This window comes from Pipistrellus kuhlii, unplaced genomic scaffold (assembly GCF_014108245.1).
Source record: "Pipistrellus kuhlii isolate mPipKuh1 unplaced genomic scaffold, mPipKuh1.p scaffold_m20_p_39, whole genome shotgun sequence".
NCBI lineage: Eukaryota > Metazoa > Chordata > Mammalia > Chiroptera > Vespertilionidae > Pipistrellus > Pipistrellus kuhlii.
In genome coordinates, this window is record NW_023425539.1 from 1,487 (window position 1) to 21,919 (window position 20,433).

General features: G+C 50.5%; 1 protein-coding gene across 1 annotated transcript; it reads left to right on the forward strand.

Moving 5' to 3' along the window:
- Positions 1–343: 343 nt before the first annotated feature.
- Positions 344–18,521, forward strand: TRPV3 (transient receptor potential cation channel subfamily V member 3; the record flags this gene model as incomplete). Its single annotated transcript, XM_036408395.1, has 11 exons — positions 344–703; positions 2,736–2,912; positions 3,857–4,015; positions 4,874–4,975; positions 6,150–6,223; positions 8,185–8,350; positions 10,271–10,337; positions 11,572–11,846; positions 13,205–13,317; positions 14,855–14,934; positions 15,204–18,521. Coding segments are annotated over 11 exons (1,668 nt in total), but the record flags the coding sequence as incomplete, so codon positions are not given.
- Positions 18,522–20,433: the final 1,912 nt, after the last annotated feature.

Consider the following 20,433-nt stretch of genomic DNA (forward strand, 5'->3'; position numbering starts at 1 on the left):
TGTGTTTTAGAGAAGGGGTTATTGCCATGGTCGGCAAACTGCAGCTTGAGAGCCACATGCGGCTCTTTGGCCCCCTGAGGGTGGCTCTTCCACAAAATACCATGGGTGAGTCTATGTTGAAGAAGTGGCGTTAGAAGAAGTTTAAGTTTAAAAAATTTGGCTCTCAACAGAAACGTCAGCCGTTGTACTGTTGATGTTTGGCTCTGCTGACTAATGAGTTTGCCGACCACTCGCAGCCGTTATTGCAATGATCTAGCAAACATCTTCGTGCCACAACTTCCCATCAGGGGGGGCTGGGACGAGGAAGCCTCAGGGGTCTATCCTCCTGAGATGGTCAGGATAGGGGCTTCAGTCCTGGGACCTGGGGAACACTACTCTGCTCCATGAGAGAACCGAACCCCAGTGTTCTCCTCCCACTCCAGGCGAGACACCCCTGGCCTTGGCAGCGTGTACCAACCAGCCCGAGATCGTGCAGCTGCTGATGGAGAACGAGCTGACAGACATCACCTCGCAGGACTCCCGGGGCAACAACATCCTCCACGCCCTGGTGACCGTGGCCGAAGACTTCAAGACACAGAACGACTTCGTCAAGCGCATGTATGACATGATCTTGCTGAGGAGTGGAAACTGGGAGCTGGAGACCATGCGCAACAATGACGGCCTCACCCCGCTGCAGCTGGCCGCCAAGATGGGCAAGGCCGAGGTGGGGCTTGGGGGCAGGTGGGAGGGCAGGGGGCACTCTACCGGCTGCCAGCCTGAGAGGCCCCATAGGTCACGCCTCGGCCAGGGGAACGTCTTAGGCTCAGAAGGGCAGCTGTGGCCGAGCGGGGCTTGTTTTGATGGCCGCACCGAGCCGCCGAGAGGCAGTGCGCAAGCCCACCCTCCGGATTTAGGCCCTCACACTCCGTGTTTCTTCTGTCTCCCCCAGAGTGGGGGAGCCTTAAGGCTGCATGACACAATCGCCAATGCCTGTGGCTGAGGATTCCTGGGTGCTGGGTGCTGAGTGTGGCTGAGTGTCTGACCCTGGGGGGCCTTCAGCCTCTCATGAGGACAGGAGCCCCAGAATGGCTGCTTGGGATCCGGAGCCGATGGGCTGCTAGTCCCGTCTCTGGAGTGATCCCAGCCTGCCCCTCGGGTGGAAACGCTGAGCCAAGGGCCCAGCAGAGCACGTGACTGCTATGGCCCTTTGTGCTCGTGTGATGCGGCCATGGAACTCAAGGCTTACCCGGGAGCCTTGGTGGAGACTGGAGCTCACACCCCCTGGTGGTTGGAGCCACGCTTGGTCTGAGATCAAGGTGGGGGGATGGGGTGGGGAACGGGTGCCCCAAGGGCCTTGGGCCCTGGTTCAGTGGTCAGGACTGGTCCCACAAGGGACCTTTTCATTGTCTTGTTGGGGGAGGAAGGAATGGAGAACAGCTTTGACAAAGGAGGAATTGTGTTACCCCCTCCCCCCACCTCTCTTTCTGTGCTTAAGACACAGACACTGACTTTGGGGAGCTCTCTGCCTGGGCTGTGCAGACAAGGCTTCTGGGTGAGAGGAGATGGGAGACCCACTGACTCACGGGAGACCAGGGCTCTGTCACTGTCCTCTTTAACAGGTCCCTCCTGCCGGGCCTTGGGAAGCTCTGGCTCCCAGGGTGCTAGGATACCCCAAAATGCAGCTTTCGGGGCATAGTGAGCTGGAGAGCAGGCTACCCATCCGGCCTGCCCCTTGGAACCACCCAGATGCCTGGGCTCCCTCCAGAGACTTGGATTGAGTCAGTCAGTGGTGTGGGACTATGTATGCATGTATTTATTTATTTACTAGAGGCCCGATGCATGAAATTCGTGCAAGAGTAGGCCTTCCTTCCCCTGCCTGCCAGCACCGGCTTCCCTCTGGCACCCGGGACCCGGACTTCCCTCACAGAGGGAGGCCCGGTCCACCCATTGCAGCCCGCCAGTGGGTGGCCTGGGCCTTCCTCTTTGGGGAGATTGTGGAGCCCCTCAATTGATTGCCCCACAAGCTCATGGCCTGGGCCTCCCAGTGCGGGGCGAACATGGGGCGATGGCTGGGCCCCTGACCAATCGCATTGCACCCGCCTGGCTGGCCTGGTGGCAGTGGGTGTCATAGCGGGTCCCAGATGGTTGTTGGGATGGTCATCTGGATGGTCATTCCACTGTTCGGCCGTTGGGTTGATTTGCATGTTACACTATGATATTATTATATAGAATTTTTGGAGAGAGCAGGAGGGGGAGAGACAGAGAGAAACATCAATTCAAGAGAGACACATTGATTAGTAGCCTCCCAACCGGGCCAGGAATTGAGTCTGCAACTGAGGCACGTGTCCTTGACTGGAATCGAGTCGGGGACCCTTCAGTTCACAGGTCAATGCTCTATCCACTGAGCCAAACCAGCCAGGGTGAAGTGGGACTTTTTAATGTTCCCCCAATGACCTACTATGCAGCAGAGTTTGAGGATCACTGACTTAGAGGGCCCCCCTCACCCCCCCGCCTCTCTGTAAGGCTGGTGTCTTACATCTCCGTGTGTCTGGTCAGAACAGGGAGCCTCAGCTGGCAGGTCTTAATTGAGGGTGGGATGGGGAAACTGGAAGACTTCTAGTTTCTCCTCAGATCCAGGCCTAGCAGAAATTATCTCCCATAATTGTAGGTTCCCAGATTCTTCACTGACCTGGGGTTTAAGAGCCTCTTCCTGACTCCATTCTGTGGCTGAGAGTTGTCCCACTTCCTGTCCCCAGATCCTGAAGTACATCCTCGGTCGTGAGATCAAGGAGAAGCCACTCCGGAGCTTGTCCAGGAAGTTCACCGACTGGGCATATGGGCCCGTTTCATCCTCGCTCTACGACCTCACCAACGTAGATACCACAACCGACAACTCGGTGCTGGAAATCATTGTCTACAATACCAACATTGACGTGGGTCTCCCCGGGGCTGGGGAAGGGCCCGGGGGAGGGGCGGGCTCTGGGGACACTGGGAAGACCCCATGCCTCTAGCTGGACATGCCTGCAATCCCCCATTCCTTTGCCTCAATGGGCAGAGTTGGCACAATATGGCAGGGCCTGTGTGGGGTTCACTTGTTCCAGGGCTCCTTGGGTGAGGGTCTCCTGGCCCCAGCGTCCTGGGCCATGTGGATCTGGTCGTGGGAGTGGGGATGGCTGGTGTTGATCTTCTCCTCCCCCCGCCCTCCCCCATTACCACCCTACTCATTCTCTGTGGCCATGCTTGGAATCCCCTTTTCCCCCAAACCTGGCCCCAAGTGAGGGACAGGGAGTGCATAGTTGTGGCAATCAGGGAAGCCTCCCTGGAGGAGGCAAGAAGGGGCGGTGAGGGGAAGAGATAGGATCAGCAGTGAGAGCTTTTGGCTTTGGGGGAAAATGAATCTTCGGTCTTTACATTTTACCAAGAATCATGCTTCCCAGAGCTTGCCTTGCCTGGGTTCTTCATGGACCCTCCGGGCAGCCTAGTGGGCAGGGCAGCTTGATGGATATCGGTTGTACAGATGAGGAGATGCAGGACCAGAAAGGTCAGGGGCTTTCCTAAGGTTGCACAGCGAAGAGGGGCTCAGTTGGAGCCAGACCCTCAGGCATGCTCCTTCTCCCTTCCAGCCCTTGCTTCCCACAGAGCAGACCGGCTGATGCTCCCGCTGGGAGCCCAGCTCCTGAGGCATTCGGGCCCGCTGGCAAGGAGCCTCGGCAGCTGGAAATTGCTCTCCTGACATTTCCTGCCAAACCAGTCCGTTGGTCAGAATGACTGCCCCCTGCTGGGCAGTGCTGTCTCAGAGCTTCCTTTGAAATGGGGGCCTTTGACAGTGGTTCCTCTCCCCTTGGCCTCCGTGGTGACTGTGGCCGTGTACCCCCAGAACCGGCACGAGATGCTGACCCTGGAGCCCCTGCACACGCTGCTGCGTATCAAGTGGAAGAAGTTTGCCAAGTACATGTTCTTCCTGTCCTTCTTCTTTTACTTCTTCTACAACATCACGCTGACGCTCATCTCCTACTACCGACCCCGGGAGGAGGAGGTACGTGGGCCCCTTGATGGGGAGGGTGGGGGGGTCAGGGCTGCAGAAGCGTGGAGCCGCCCCATGTGCAGATGGGGAAACCGAGGCCCAGAGAGGCCCAGAGATTTTCTTGGGCTTTCCTAATTAATGGTCATCCCTCACAGTTCCTAGGGAACTGGTTATGTCTCCGGAGCTTAGCTGGGCTTTTTAAATACATTTTATTGATTTTTTTTTTTTTTTTTTTACAGAGAGGAAGAGAGAGGGATGGAGAGCTAGAAACATCGATGAGAGAGAATCATCAATCAGCTGCCTCTTGCACACCCCCTACTGGGGATGTACCCGCAACCATGGTACATGCCCTTGACCGGAATCGAACCCAGGACCTTTCAGTCCGCAGGCCGATGCTCTATCCACTGAGCCAAACCGGTTTCGGCTGATTGGGTGTTTCTGATGTGCGGGCCACAGGATATGGGAGTGGGGCAGTAAGGGGCGGGGGGGGGGGGGTGGTGGAGCGGGGCAGGTCACTTACACAAGACTTCCCACCACCCTGGGCCTTAGCTTCCATCCATTATCCCGGGCGCAGAGTTTCAGCTTTATTTGACTGTGATGAGGTCCTGTGAGTGTCTGAATATGGATGGGGTCCTGTGAGGAGGAGTGAGGGCTGTGAGCATGTTCCTCGCTGCAGAGATCTGGATTCCCAGCGCGGGTGGGGGAAGCAGGGCCCGGGTCTGCCATTCCTCCCCTAGCCCTGTGCAGAGACCGGGCTTCCTGCTGGCTCCGGCCCAGCCCGAGGGTTCTGCAAGGTCCCTCCAGAGCTGGCACTACCCCTGCCCTCCTCACTCCCCACCCTGCACCCTCCATTCCTCTCCTTCTCCCCAGGCCCTGCCACACCCCTTGGCCCTGACGCACAAGATGGGGTGGCTGCAGCTCCTGGGAAGGATGTTCGTGCTCATCTGGGCCATGTGCATCGCAGTGAAGGAGGTGAGTGGGCCACTGAACCCTCCGGACTGGCCTGCGATGCAGGCAGGTGACAGCAGGCTTAGTTTTGGTCCCTCCCTGTTCTGCCATTACTGCTGGGGGGTTCTGGGGAGCCATCCCCCTTCTAGGCTTTAGATTTCTTAGTCACAAAGTGGAAATAAATAATCAAGCAGGTCTATCTTACCTACTTCTCCTATGTACCCCTCCACCCATCTGTCCATCTATTTGCCATTTATCTACCCATCATCTTCCTCTCCTCTCTGTCCACTCATTCAACCACCTGCCCTCTCTCAGTGACCCAGCCACTCATTCATCCATCTGAATACCCATTCATCCTTACCCTCTGTCCTTCCATCCTTCCATCTGTTTATCAATTGATCATTTGATTGGTCCATTTATCCATCCATCCAACCAATGAGTCAACAGGTAGATTATTAGATGATGTTGACTCATCCAACCAATGAGTCAACATCATCTAATGTGGAGCCCCGGGGGCGGTGATAGGGAGGGAAGAGCTGTCTTCTTGAGCTCACGGTCTGGTAGGGGATTTCCAAGGGACACAAACTTCTAGACTTTGCGATAGACTGCGAAGAGGCCCTGCATTGGGTTCGGTGCTCAGAAGAAAAGAGATGACCTCTACTGGGGGCAGGGGAAGGAGGGAAGGCTTGAGTGCAGAGATGGCACTCCTCATGGTAGAAGTGGGCCTGAGGACACGGCTGAGAAGATCATTCCTGAGTGGGCATCTCAGTCTGAACTAAGGCTCCAAGGTGGTGGGCAAAAGTAGGTCCACAGTTGTGAGTACTTGAAGCACAGGGCTGATTCCTGTACCATTATTTATTAATTATTGTATTCTTTATTATTATTATTATTATTCACCTACTTTTGCCATCCCTGTGCTTGGGGGATGGCAGGTAGCTACATGTTGTGCTGCCTCGCAGGTTCTGGGGTGGGGGTGAGGGTGAGGGTGAGAGATACACCAAGATCAGAGGAGCCTGCACCCTGGGCTCACCTCTGCTCTCCAGGCACAGGGCCCCTCAGTAGCCCTCACCTGGATTCTGGCTGGGCCTTCACACACTGAGTCTCAGGCCTGGGGAGAGCCCCCATCCTCAGACACCCCTCCACCCCACAACTGAGAGACAGGAAGAGGCTGAAGCCTTCCTTTCCTTTCTGGCCTCAGGGCATCGCGATCTTCCTGCTGAGACCCTCAGATCTGCAGTCCATCCTCTCCGATGCCTGGTTTCACTTTGTCTTGTAAGTAGGCCCGTCCCCTTGGCCGCCAGCTCACAGGCAGGGCTGAGGTCCTATGTGGTGGTCGCTGTGTCCCTCTGAAACGAGTGCCCTCCCACGTCGGCCGGTCCCAGCCAATCTGCTACGCTCCCATGGCTAGGGACCGCCTTTCTCACTTCTAGTAAGAGAGACACATACCTAGATGCCCAGAGAGAGGCTCAGAAAACACTAGGACAGTGCCCTCATCTGGCTGCAGGGATGGCTGACTCCACCCTGTCCTGGAGCCCCAGGTGGCAGGCAGCTGGGGGAGGGCACGGAGAGGCTCAGCACTGCTGTTTCCCTTCTTATGGAGGGTTCCTAGCCAGTTCCTCCAAGTTGCATGGGATCTAGAAGTACCATCTTGGACCCTGGCAGACCAGAGCTGGAAAGTGTTTGAGGAATCACTGAGTCTCATCTGCTGGTACGGAAACTGAGGCCCAGAGCAGGGAAGCGAGTCCCTCCCAGTCACTCGGAACGTCAGTGGTACTGAAGCCAGTCCTGCTCCATCATCCCCTCCTCATGCCAGGCTTGGCTACCATTGGGCTCTTGCCGGAAAACCTAGCCCGGGCCTGTCTGAAGGAGGTCGTGTGCAGCTGACCTCAGAGGACCTGTCTCTGAATGAGCAGAGGCCGATGGAACCTGCGCATGCGTTGAAGAATGTTGGCTTCATAACTGCGTGGATGCCCTGAAGTCCCTGCTCTGAGTTCTTCGGGAGGCTGGGTCTGTAGGACCTGGAGGCTTTTTTATTAAGGTGTTTTATTAAGGGTGTACCTGCCTGCCAGAGGCGTAAACCAAGCTCTTCATCCCTGTGAGCAGGTGGGGCCCCCAGACACTGCAGTGAAGGATAGATAGGCCGGGGCGGCACTGCCCCACAATGCAAGTCACAGGAGAGTTTGTCACCTTTGAGAAAGTATGGTGGTTCCAGAGAAGAACCATTTGTACAGCCAGTGGTTTCAGTGCAGGCAAAAGGCACTGATGCCTTGTCAAGCTCTTTTGCTTGTTGGCTGTTTTGTTAGCATAGAGAAAGGTGTAGATGTGCTTCTTCCCTTTACTCCCCAGTTCTCCCAGCACCCAAACATTTGCCTGTCACTGCAGGAGAAAAACAAGGTGGCCTGTGCCCAGTTATTTTCTAACGGTGGGGACTGTCTGATGGAAGACGCAAGAGAAGATTTTTATCCAGATGCCTGAATTACTGAGGTCCTGTGAGTGTAGATACCACAACACACACTGTTTAGGAGTAGATTTCGATCTTGTATATTTGGTATATATGGTACTTGAAATATTTTAAGTTGTTGTGGGAAAATACACATAACATAAAAGTGACCACCTTAACCATTTTTAAGTGTTCACGACGCTGTGCCGCCAATCTCTAGATTTCTTTTCATCTGGCAAAACCTGAACTATAGCCATTAAACAGCCCGTCCCGATTCCCCTCCCCCAGTTCTTGGTGACCTCCATTCTGCTTTGTCTCTATGAATTTGATTTGACCACTCTAAGGACATCATATCAGTGAAATCCTACGGTATTTATTTTTTTGTGACTGGTTTATTTCACTTGGCACAATCACCTCCAGGTCGGTCCATGCTGTTAAAAAATTAAACACACACACACACACACACACACACACACACACACACAAAGTAGGTTAGAGGATACTTTTGTTATGATTGGCTTATAAGTATAGATGTTTTCAGCTTTTATCATTTTGATTACACATGCAATTACCCATTGTATCCTTTCTCTACCCCAGTGGTTCCCTAGTCTATGTGAGAATCATAGAGGGGTTTAAGAAGGAAGTCATGTGGGTGATTTAAAAACATACAGCCTCCGGGGCTGCTCTCCAGGTCCTCTGAACCAGAACCTGGTGGGGCCTTGGGGATCTGTGCTTTTAAAAAGTCCGTTGCTCCAAGTAAGTAAGGCCCTTGTCTCCTGTGTCTCCTGAACAGTTTTGTCCAAGCTGTGCTTGTGATACTGTCTGTCTTCTTGTACTTGTTTGCCTACAAAGAGTACCTCGCCTGCCTGGTGCTGGCCATGGCCCTGGGCTGGGCGAACATGCTCTACTACACGCGGGGGTTCCAGTCCATGGGCATGTACAGCGTCATGATCCAGAAGGTTGGTTCGGGTCCTCCGAGCATCAGAGATGTGCAGGCTGGGAGGGCCCTCAGAGGATGCTCACTTTTCAGATGGGGAAACTGAGGTCTGGAGAGCAAAGGGGGCTGGCCCACAGGGCAGACTGCTGCTCTTTATTTATTTAAGCCACTGTCTCCATTTGCCTTTGGTCAGCTTTAAGTGTCCAGACCCTAAAATGCCTGGGTTTGTGGGGCATTGAGAAGGGATACACTTGGGGAAGGAATGTTCTCAGCTCCAGGTAGTGGTGTGCTGGTGAGTATTTAACAACTGGGACACACACACACACACACACACACACACACACAGATTCATAAATGGTTATTATAGAATTTATTATTTAAAGGATGTAACACACAGTTCCCTTTCTAATAAAACATACAATACTATCTTAGTAAATTCCACATAGCTAGTAGAGTCTCACTGAGTAAGTTGTTGATTTTTAAAAAACTATTTTTTATTGATTTTTTACAGAGAGGAAGGGAGAGGGAGAGGGAGAGTTAGAAACATCGATGAGAGAGAAACATCAATCTGCTGCCTCCTGCACATTCCCCACTGGGTATGTGCCCGCAACCACGGTACATGCCTTTGACCGGAATCCAACCTGGGACCCTTGAGTCCGCAGGCCGATGCTCTATCCACTGAGCTAAACCGGTTAGGGCAAGTTGCTGATTTTTGTTGAGTGCTTATATCTGTTGCTAACCAATGGTTTCAACCGACAAACGAGTGTTCTTCTACGACATAAGTGTTGGTTGATATTTTTCTCTAAGGAATAAAATGAAGGTGAAAATGAAGACATGGCAGAACTTTCAGTTGTGATGTGAGCCACTTCTTTTCTGAGTTGGATAATGGTATTCAAATATTAGAAGACCATTTCATTATTTTGTGTTATTCACAATGTAGCAGCTACAGATAGGACACATTTTTAAGTTTAATTTGCTTTAACATTTTCTCCATGGCTCTCTTACATCTAGATCTAGGCAATCAACAAAACAATGAGTCAATCTCTGATTTGTAGTTTTTCCAATTTCTTTAAAAAATATTTTTATTGATTTTAGAGAGAGGAAGGGAGAGAGAGAGAGAGAAGGATAGAAACATTGATGATGAGAATCATTGATCGGCTGCCTCCCACATGCAATGGAGCCCACAACCCCAATGTACCATGACCAGGAATTGAATCATGACTTCCTAGTTCATGAGTTGATGCTCAACCACTGAGCCACACCAGCTGGGCACATTTACCAATATCTATGGTATAATTACTCCCACCCTAGTGGTTCCAGCTACCAACATGACATCTTTGAACATGGAGCTGGGAAGAGATGCACAGTAACACTGTTAATAGTATTACCACCATATAGCTACAATAGATGTAAATAACCTTGAGAGCATAGGTAATTCTAAAATGTAGTAAGATAACTAAGAAGTGATGAGTTTTGACTATTATCTCTATTTTTCATATAATATATTTACTTATAAGTTGATATGATTTAATTTTTATTAGTGGCCATGTTTAACAACCAGCTCACACAATTCAGGAAATTATAATAGGCAGCTCTGGTGAGCTGGTATGAGCTGGCTCCAGCACACCACTGCCCCAGGAAGAGGGAGGATCCCAGACGTGAATCAGTAGGGACAGGTGCTCATGGACAGAGTGAATCAGTAGGGACAGAGACCGACTATCTTTCAGGAGGGAGCGGGAAGCAGGGAGGAGAGCAGGAACAGAAGGCTTCTTGGAGAAGGTGGGGTCCAGAGCTGAGCTTTGGAGCACCAGGGGGACGTGGACAAGGGTAAGGGAGAAGGGCCTGAGTTGAGGCCATGGTTAGGGTGGGAGAAGCAGCGAGATCGGGGTATGGTGATTATGTCCTCAGATCTCACTCTCAAATCATTCTTTTTTCTTTGTAGGTCATTTTGCATGATGTTCTGAAGTTCTTGTTTGTATATATCGTGTTCTTACTTGGATTCGGAGTAGGTAATTGATTTATAAAGAATAGTAACTCCCACATTTGTAAAGCACTTTATACAGATGTCAGAATGACAAAGTCTCAGCAGCAATTACATCAGCAACCACAGAGCCTTGCTGTGCTTAGCATTTTCCAATCATCTTTTTCTTCTCTCGCATCTCAGTCAAGGGGGAATCATCATCCCTGATTGTAAGGTGACTGAGGCTTAGACTCTATGATGCAACGAGGCCTGTCGCTCTCATCCATCCCCACTGTGGGATGTGCCTCCCACTTTCACACCCACCCACGTGACCCTCACAACCGAGAGAGGCTGGGCAGGGGTTTTTTGGCCCCATTTTACAGATGGGGAAGTGAAGTCACAGAAATTTGACGATGGCCTTTGAAAACTAGGAAGGAAGTAATGAACTGAGGTACTCCCCTTTGGCCCTCCACTTTATGAATTCTCAGCGTTTGCTTCAGACAGACCTGTGAGAGCCTTTTGTCTCTCAGGGATGAGAGGCCTCCTCTTAAAAACTTCTCCGTTTACAACAAATAGGACCAGCACAACCTGGTTCTATTTCTGACCGCTGCATGGGGAGATTAGGTCTTATATTTCCATGCCGGTTCTCCCCCCCCCCCCCCCCCCCAGTGGTCATTGGCATTTGAAGCTAAGCTGCTGTTTCCATCTGCCTGCTACCCTTTCTGTGTCATAATTTGCTTATTTATTTGATCTTTCATTATCTTGTTTATTCATCCATCTATTTACTCATTCATTTGACCATCCACTCAGTCAGCCAGCAAAGAGCCACTGCTGTAGTGTGTTGGAAAGAGGAGAAGAGAGGGCTTCAGGCCTTGGCCAGGGGGTCTCACTACAGAGCATTGGGGGGACACTCAGGACCTCAGTCTTGTGGAGAGGACCTGGGCTACAGGAAGTCGGGAGCTCAAAGCCTGGATGGGGAGCCAGGGCCACACATAGATTACAATTAGCAACTCAGCAGGGCTGCGAGCGATCAAGGGTCGGACGGTGGAGTAAAGGAGGCACAGAAGGGCATGGGCTTTGTTAGGCAAGAAGGGCTTTCTGCAGAGAACCAGCTCTTCTGGGAGAGCTGGGGCTGGAGATGGAGCTGAAAGGGCCAGAGGAAGCGGGCAGGAGGCAGGCCCGCAGTGTGTAGGGGCATGTGTGTACCTGCACGTAGGCGTGAGCTTTTTGGGAAATGAACCAGGCCCAGAGGCTGACGAGAGCACCCTGGTATGTCCTCCCAGCCCTGGCCTCGCTGATTGAGAAGTGTCCCGAGGACAACAAGGAGTGCAGCTCCTACGGCAGCTTCAGCGACGCAGTGCTGGAACTCTTCAAACTCACCATCGGCTTGGGCGACCTGAACATCCAGCAGAACTCCAAGTACCCCATCCTCTTCCTGTTCCTGCTCATCACCTATGTCATCCTCACCTTCGTCCTCCTCCTCAACATGCTCATCGCCCTCATGGGGGAGACCGTGGAGAACGTCTCCAAGGAGAGCGAGCGCATCTGGCGCCTGCAGGTGAGCCTGGGAGACCTGGTGCGGAGCCTTCACGGGGACTCCATTCACCACACGCCATTGACCACCAGCGCTGGGGGAGCTGGGGCGAGGCCTGGGAATCTGCATAAGCTCCCTGGGCTTGGCCAGGTTTGAGGAAGCATTGGCCTCGGTTCCTGGAGTATAAGGGTCAACAGCAGGTGTGAGAGCAACTCAGGCTTATGGGAGTGCTCTGCTCAGAGTCATGGTGTGATATGTGGATGTTGAAATGTGACCTTAGGTTACATTCAGAGGAGTATAAGGGCATAGCACAAGGGAGGTGATAATTCTGCTCTCCTCCATCCTGGCCTCAACCGTCCTCACCTACTGCGGGCCTTACATGCTGAGGACACCACCACAGTAAGGCCGGAGGTGGTGAGCAGGCTTGGGAGAGGGCAGGAAACCGTGCCTTATGAGAAATGGCACTGAGGCTAGGCTTGAGGAGGTGACATCTCTTCAGATACCTGCAGAGCTTGTGAAAGAGGGAGCAACTTCCCTCTATGATGCCAGAAGGCAGCACTGAAGTATATGGGGCAACTACAAGAAAAAAAGCTTTGATTTGACAAAAGGAATTTTCTAGTTACTAGGGCCTTCTTCATTGGCTTGTCCATAATATTTAGGAGAGATTGGACAAATTATTGCCAGGAAAGCTGCCACCGAGGGGATTCTAAGCCTAGGATGAAAATGGGACCACATGACGCCTGCACTTCCCGTCACTGTGAGACCCAGGATCCTAACATTTTCAGTTAGGAAGCGCCTGGACTTCCAGAAACATTGTTTATGTCATGTTTAAAGCAATTTGGACACCTTTCCCAGGTTTTCTGGTTTTTCATTTTTGAATTCTGTAGATTAGCTGAACCTCAGGTTCTATGCACTAAGCTTCCAGTGGGGTTGGAGTGGGCTGTGTGCACATGCATTTGTTTGTGTATACGTGCATGCACTTGTGGGTGTGTACTTTACATGTGTGCTCTTATGTATGGACTTGTGGGTATGTACTTTGTGTGTGTATGTGTGCATGCACTTGTGGGTGTGTACTTTACATGTGTGCACTTGTGTATGGACTTATGGGTATGTACTTTGTGTGTGTGTATGTGTACATGCACTTGTGGGTGTGTATTTGTGTGTGTATATGGGCATGAACTTGTGGGTGTGTACTTAGTGTGTGTGCTTGTGTGTGTATGTATGCACGCATTTATGTGTATATGTACTTGTGTGTGTGTACTTTGTGTGTGCGCACTTTGTGTGTATGTGTATGTGTGTGCGTGCATGTGTGCACACTCACATACAACTGTGCTCCTGGGCTGGCTCCTTGGCGACGTGCTTAGGCTGGTTTCTGTCCCCAGAGAGCCAGGACGATCTTGGAGTTTGAGAAGATGTTGCCGGAATGGCTGCGGAGCAGGTTCCGGACGGGAGAGCTGTGTAAAGTGGCAGAGGAAGATTTCCGGCTGTGTCTGCGGTAACGGAGGGGGAGGGGGAGGGCCCTCCTGGGCGGCCTCTGGGGGTCAGGAGGGCAGGTCAGTGACTGCTGGGGAAGCAGTGCCGCCCTGTGTGCCTCCCACAGCCACGCTCTGTGCTGGACGCCCCAGAAGGCGATGTGCCCTTCCAGGGCCGCTGGCCTGGGACGAGGCTTCCGGAGCAGCAGGAGGGGCAGGAAGGGAGACCCTGCTCCTCGGTCCCTCTCTGTGTGGGTGGACGGCCTCCCAGCCCCTCCCTTTCCTGAGGAGAGCTCAGGGAAGGCTTTCCAAGTGGCACTCTGTCCTCTGGCCACCCTGCAGGTCAGTGACATAGGGGATCAGAGGCACACTGTCACTGGCGATGGAAATGAGACAGCTACCTTGGACAAATGCCAAGTTTTTTTATTTTAAAAAAGTGCTTGCACCTGCCATGACTGTCTTTCTTGCCCAGTCCATCTCTTCCTACCCCATCTGACTGACTGACCCTACAGACCACCTTCCTTTCTACTTCTCTGACTGAAACCGCCCCCCGCCATCATTTCCCTCTGTGATTGTCTCTGATTCTGACACATTCATGGTAGAGATGGTCTCTGAGTGTGAACTTTAGCCAAACTGCCGCTGCCAGTTGTGATCCAACACCGTAGACACTGCTCACTCTTTGGCTGCTTGAATCTCAACCACCTTCTACTGCCACCTTAACCCTAGTTAACCGTCTATGCCAATGGTCGGCCAACTGCGGCTCGCGAGCCACATGTGGCTCTTTAGCCCCTTGAGTGTGGCTCTTCCACAAAATACCATGTGCGGGTGCGCACGGACAGTGCGATTGAAGGAGTACCCTAATTAAGTTAATGACAATGTACCTACCTGTTTAAAAAGTTTGGCTCTTAAAATAAATTTCAATTGTTGTACTGCTAATATTTGGCTCTGTTGACTAATGAGTTTGCTGGTCTATGTTTTTCATTCATACGCTCTCACATCTTCTCAGCGGGGGCCCTAGCTCCTCCCCCCCCTCCTCCTTTACTGCCCTCCCTCCTTCCCCAAAAACTGCCCCTCACCAGTCAGGCGCACTGCTGCTGTCTTTTATTTATTTATTTTTAATTTTTATATTTTATTGATTTTTTACAGAGAGGAAGGGAGAGAGATAGAGAGCTAGAAACGTCGATGAGAGAGAAACATCGACCAGCTGCCTCTTGCACATCCCCTACTGGGGATGTGCCCGCAACCAATGTACATGCCCTTGACCGGAATCGAGCCCGAGACCTTTCAGTCCGCAGACCGACGCTCTACCACTGAGCCAAACCGGCTTCAGCTGCTGCTGTCTTAAGAAGTCCCTGTTCTGCCTCTCTGAGTTTTGGGGGCTCACACACTGGGAGGAGACTGAGCCCTGGAGGCCTGGGAAAATGGGGACTTGGGCAGGTTTCAAACCCTGATCCCTGGGAGAGATGGGGGAGCTGTCTAGGACCCCCCAAATGCCATGCTATTTGTTTGTGTTTAATGAGGTGCAGTTGTGAATAGTGCCAATGATTATTACATCCGCAGGATCAACGAAGTGAAGTGGACTGAATGGAAAACACACGTTTCCTTCCTCAATGAAGATCCCGGGTCCGTGAGACGGGCAGGTAGGACGTGTGACAGCCATTCCTGTCTGGCCTGTCTGGCTTGGGCAAACTGAGTCTGAGGGCCCTGATTTCCCCATCTGTGAAACGGGAGGATTGAGTTAAATTGGTCCTCTGGTCCCTTCTAATTCTGATGCTTTAGAACCCTCATTGGAATAACTTCTAAAAGTCAGGCAGCAGCAAACTGGGTGGTGCACTGAGACATGGAATTACCGACCTTGCAGACTGCTGTATTTCTAAGATAGTGTGTTGTGTGTGTTTTTTAAAAGCAGATTTCAACAAAATCCAAGATTCTTCCAGGAGCAACAGCAAAACCACCCTCAATGCGTTCGAAGAAATAGAGGAGTTTCCGGAAACTTCCGTGTAGCAGCAGAATCCGGAGCTGGTGTGCGCATGGGCGCTGCAGGCTGGCCGGGGACTGCGAGCTGAGGGCTTGGCCTGGTGATGGAGCCTGGCTCTTCCCACCTGGAAGCAGGAGGCACCCTCGGGCTGAACCAAGAGGCAGTTGCCAGTTTTGCTGAGTGGAAAACACCCTGGATTTTGTTACTTGGTGAAGGGTTTGTGTAGACGCATGGCCAGCAGTCCTGAAACCTCGGTTCCTGAAGTCCCTGGGTTCACCCGCTGGTGACCAGGTCAGCTTGGCTGGAAGAGGAGCCGTAGGGAAGGGGCAGGGCCCGAGGAAAGGAACTTTCTTCCTGCCAGCATCTCCTTGGGATGCAGTCACACACCCCTCCTCTCCTCTGCTGAGCCTAGGGCTTCTGAATGGAAGGGACTCTTGGTCCCATTCCAGAACATTCAGGGGACTGAACAAGTCCGATCTCCTGGGGGAGAGGGGGTGTGAGTTACAGAAATGCCCTTCTAGAACCTTCAGGGAACAGGAAACCACCCTTGGAACGAGTGCCCATTGGCACCCCAAGGCTCAAACTGTCTCAAAGTGAGAGACATTTTTTTTGTAGTGTAATTAACACTGTTTGTTTTTTTTTAAATTATTATTTTATTTTCAATAGAAAAAGGACATTTCAGTTTTAAATGAGAATTACTTCCGATGAAGTACATGATTTTAAAAGTGGAGAAGTAGACGTTAGGGTTTGGGATTGGATGGGAGTGTTATGTTCTAGGCCTCAGGGTGGCCGGAGCAGAAACAAAAAGCTTTTCTCTGCGCACACAAAAGTCCCGATGAGACATGCACAGTGTGAGGCGGCCCCAGTGCGTCCGGCTCACTCCGGAGCCAGCTGGAGGCTGTGATGGGGAGAGAGGCCTGGCTCTCCTTCTGGCCCGCCCTGCGGTAGTGCCTGCCTCCGAGCTGGGTCCCAGCTTCGTCTGAAACAGAACTATCAGCTGCTCTATTCCTATGGCCTAACACCCCAGAGGTTACTCTGACACATCCGTGTTTCTCATCGGAGGGAGTCAGCAACATACCCGAAATGCCCTGGCACTCAGTATTTTGGCTAACTGTGAATTTGGAAGCTGGGGAAAAGGTGTGTGAGAAAAGCGCATTTGCCAAGATGAGTTGCTTTGCTTTTAGATCCTCATCCTCTGATTTCCTCCCCCCTGAAGTTACACGGAGCTAGTTTGGGGGCAGAAACGCAGTAGAGATGGAAGGCATGTTCCCGATGTGTGGGTTGTCTGGTAAAAGGATACATGTGGGAATTGTTGAGGTGGAACGATAACTATATTAACCATGAGTTTACTTTGAAATGGCACAAAAATGAATCTGGCCTTTAGGCGACGTGGCGATTGCCTAGTTAATTTGACTTGTGGCCAATGGAGAAGTGCAAACCAAGCAGCCGCTGTGGGCTGTTCTGGGTGCGAGCACCTGGGTGAGTAGAAACGTGGTCTTTGGGCCTTTGTGCCCCTGATGGGCCGGGTCAGGGATGCAGCCTGAGAGCCACACAGTCTGCAGCTGTCCGTGCCCTTCCTGCTGACTCAGGCACCAAGCATGCTCTGCAGCAGTGGTCAAGCCAGGCTCAGGTGTGAGCAGGGACTAGGTATGTCCTCTGGAAAAGGGAAGGCCTGTTACGGAGGTGGGAGGAGCAGATGTGGGCAGAACTAGTGCCAAAGGTGGGACATTTCAGGGGAGAGATTTTGGTTCCATTCAGTCCTGCAACTGCTCTAGATATTGGAGATGTTTAAGCGGAAGCTGGTTGAGAATCTATTAGGGACGATGTATAAAGATCACAGGTGAACTTTGAGGTCCTTTTAGCCTGCAGATCAGCGTCCTGTATCTAGAGTTATCCATTTACATACAGTGAGAACAGATGTCTTGGTTTGAAGGGAGTCCATGGTGCCATGTTCTCCATGATGAAGCTGGGAATTCCAGAATCACTTTGATTCCCATATGCATGGGTTAAGCCATTTCCATTTCTTGCTTGAAGAAAAGCTGGGAGGTTAGGGACGTAGAAATCAGTCATGGGATCTTTGTCTTCTCACAGGTACGGAGAGCTGTGGGGCTGGATAGATTTCGTTGGCAGGACCATTGCTGTGCTGGATAATCATTCCCAGAAGTCTTTCAGCCTAGCTAGTCTGAGCCTAGATGGGTTTTCTCAGGTGAAGGGAAGCAGTGGGCCAAAGAGCATCAGGTTAAAAGGACGAGTCCTCTTATTTTACAACTAGGACTAGAGCTCAGGAAGGAAAGCGCACTCGTTCATAGTCAGGCAGGAAGTCATAGCTCAGCGGTTGAAACTGGAGTGTTCGGGTTTCTGGACCACAGACGTCCCCCCTGCACCATCATCTTAAAAAGCAGTTATTCAGTAAATTTGAGTCTGCCTTTGTTGTTGGCATATGTCAGCGGGCTATGGCTTTTTGCTCAGGCGATTCATGTTGACAGGTTTGAAAGTCAAGTGTGAATACAGATGTCATACAACAACAACAACAACAACAACACACACACACACACACACACACACACACACACACACCAGATCACACACACACTAGGTCACATACACACATGGGCATATTAGGGCATGTTAAAATGCCATGATTTACATTTCAGCAATTTAAGGGGAAGGCATATTCCAGGGATGGAACCTCCCATGCTCAAGTAACGATTTGAGCTGGAAATTTTCCTTTGGCTAAACTCTGCCTCAGGAAGAATCCATTATTCTGGACATCACATGATGTATCTATTTGGAGTAAAAATGGTGCTTACCTTTTTCCCTGGGGTGGAAGAAGGTGTGCGAGGTTGTACTGTGAAGTCATTAAGCTCTTGGAAGGCTCCTGCCTGAGAGAGCCCAGTATTATTGACGTTCCTTTCCTTCCTCAAGGCCTGGTGAGCTGTGTCCCGTTGCTTCGGGAGGGTCCCAGGCAGAGGGGCCATCATCCTGGCCTGTACGCCATACTTGATTTCTGCATTGATTTACATGTTTGTTTGTGTTTTTACTGTGATCTCGGTTCCAAATGCAGAATTATCATCTTGTTCTCACTGAATGTGCCTTATCCTTCTAAATTCTAATCTACTTACTTGTTCTTAGTATTGTGTGTGTGAGACTCTATGTTCAAGAAAGAAGTCATAAATAGAGTAAGAACATGTTAGTGTCCTTGAAGAAATGCTTTTATGATTTCTAATAAATATTTATTTTGCCTTGTTATAATTGTGTCTTATTCTTGTATGAAGTGTGCCAATATAAAGACCTACTAGGAATCCTAGAGTGTTACTCAGCATGAGTGGATAAAGGGAAAGACACCATTTGGACCCGAAGCATTAGTATTGGTCCCCGCTCTGGGGCAGAGCCAGCACAATAAAACAGGGCGTCTTTGTTTGACCTCTCAGAGTGCATTCACTTCCAGTGCCCCATTGAAAGCCCTCTACAACTTTGGAAGGAGTTTGAATAAAATGAGACCCAGGGAGTTGAATGGCACGCTCAAGGAATCACAGCCAGAAAACATTAGTGGTTCATGGGTTCATGGTCCCCAGGCCATGATCTACCCATGATGGCCTGCTGGCTTCCTCCACTGGTTCTCAACTTATTTTGCATGAATAGGAACCATGGCTCCACCTGGAGACCAGAAAGGACAAATCCCTTCTTTCTAGCTGAAACCGGTTTGGCTTAGTGGATGGAGCGTTGGCCTGTGGACTGAAGGGTCCCGGGTTTGATTCTGGTCAAGGGCATGTCCCTTGGTTGCAGACACATCATTAGTAGGGGGTGTGGAGGAGGCAGATGATGGATGTATCTAGCTCTCTATCCCTCTTCCTTCCTCTCTGTAAAAAAATCAATAAAAAATATATTTTTGAAAAATCCCTTCTTTCTACCTCACAGGACCTTTGTGAGGAGGCAATGAGGACATTGATATAGAAGAGCGGATGTTATTACCATTATTATTATCCAACTCATATGTATATGCATTTTTTCATTCTTTCATAAAGATGACAGTTCTTAACTTAAATGCCAAGACACTGCTGTGTCTTGATAGGTTGCAGAACTTCCAAAGAATTTATTAATGAGTGAAATGCTGCATTTGGTGAATTATTTACTTAATTCAAATTCTTCCCAGAATAACATCTTTTAATGGAATGTGTTTTCTTTAGTGGCAAGAAATGGGAATTGTACATAATCCACATCCTAGATCAAATAGGCTTTAGCTATAATATAGGAATAAATGTGCCATCTATGGGAATATTCTGGATGGACTGATTTAAAAAAGGGTGGAAATCCCTGTTTTTGGATATATCCTGAAAGTGTGATGCCTAAATCAATGAGTGTGAACAGTTTTATGGCTCTTGATATTATGAAAAATTACCTTCCAAAGGTATTTTGCAATTTTTTTTTAGCCTTTGATATTGTATGATTCCCATTTATAAAGCTGAAGTTTACTGGTGCTAGTCTAGTAGTGTCAGTGAGCTTGGATAACACATTTAAGAATAAATGTCACTGCCCTCACACGTGTGGCTCAGTTGGTTGGAGCATCATCCCATGCACCAAAGGGTTGCCGGTTTGATTCCCTGTCAGGACACATATCAAACTGTAGGTTGGATCCCCAGTCAGGGCACATACAGGAGGCAAGCAATCCATGTTTCTCTCTCGCATTGATGCCACTCTCTCTCCCTTTCCCTCTCTCTAAAATTTAAAAAAAAAAATGAGTAAGTGTCATCCAGGTAAAGGGAATGTGGGGGTGGAGCAGCGTTTCAAGAAGAGGGAATAGTATGGGCAAAGACCCCAGAGTAGTAGGGAGCTCAGGGTAGTCGAGGAGGGAGAACTCTGTGTGGCCGAATTGCTGGGAGCAAGGGGACAAGTGACATGAAATCGGGCTGGAGAGGAGGGTGGAGGCCAGAACCCAAAAGACCTGTCTGGCCTAGGTGAGGCTTTGAGATTTCCTATCAAGGGTTAGGGGAACCCATTGAAAGTTTTTGTACAGGGGGAATTGTTGAATGTGAATATTTATCTGTTTTTTCTTTTATGGAGTTGCCGGCTTATAAGGGTGTATTTTCCTCCCTGCCATTCTTTGGGACAAAGTAACAGTCTGAAAGGTGTGGAATTTAGTGGATTTCACTTGGGAGATGGG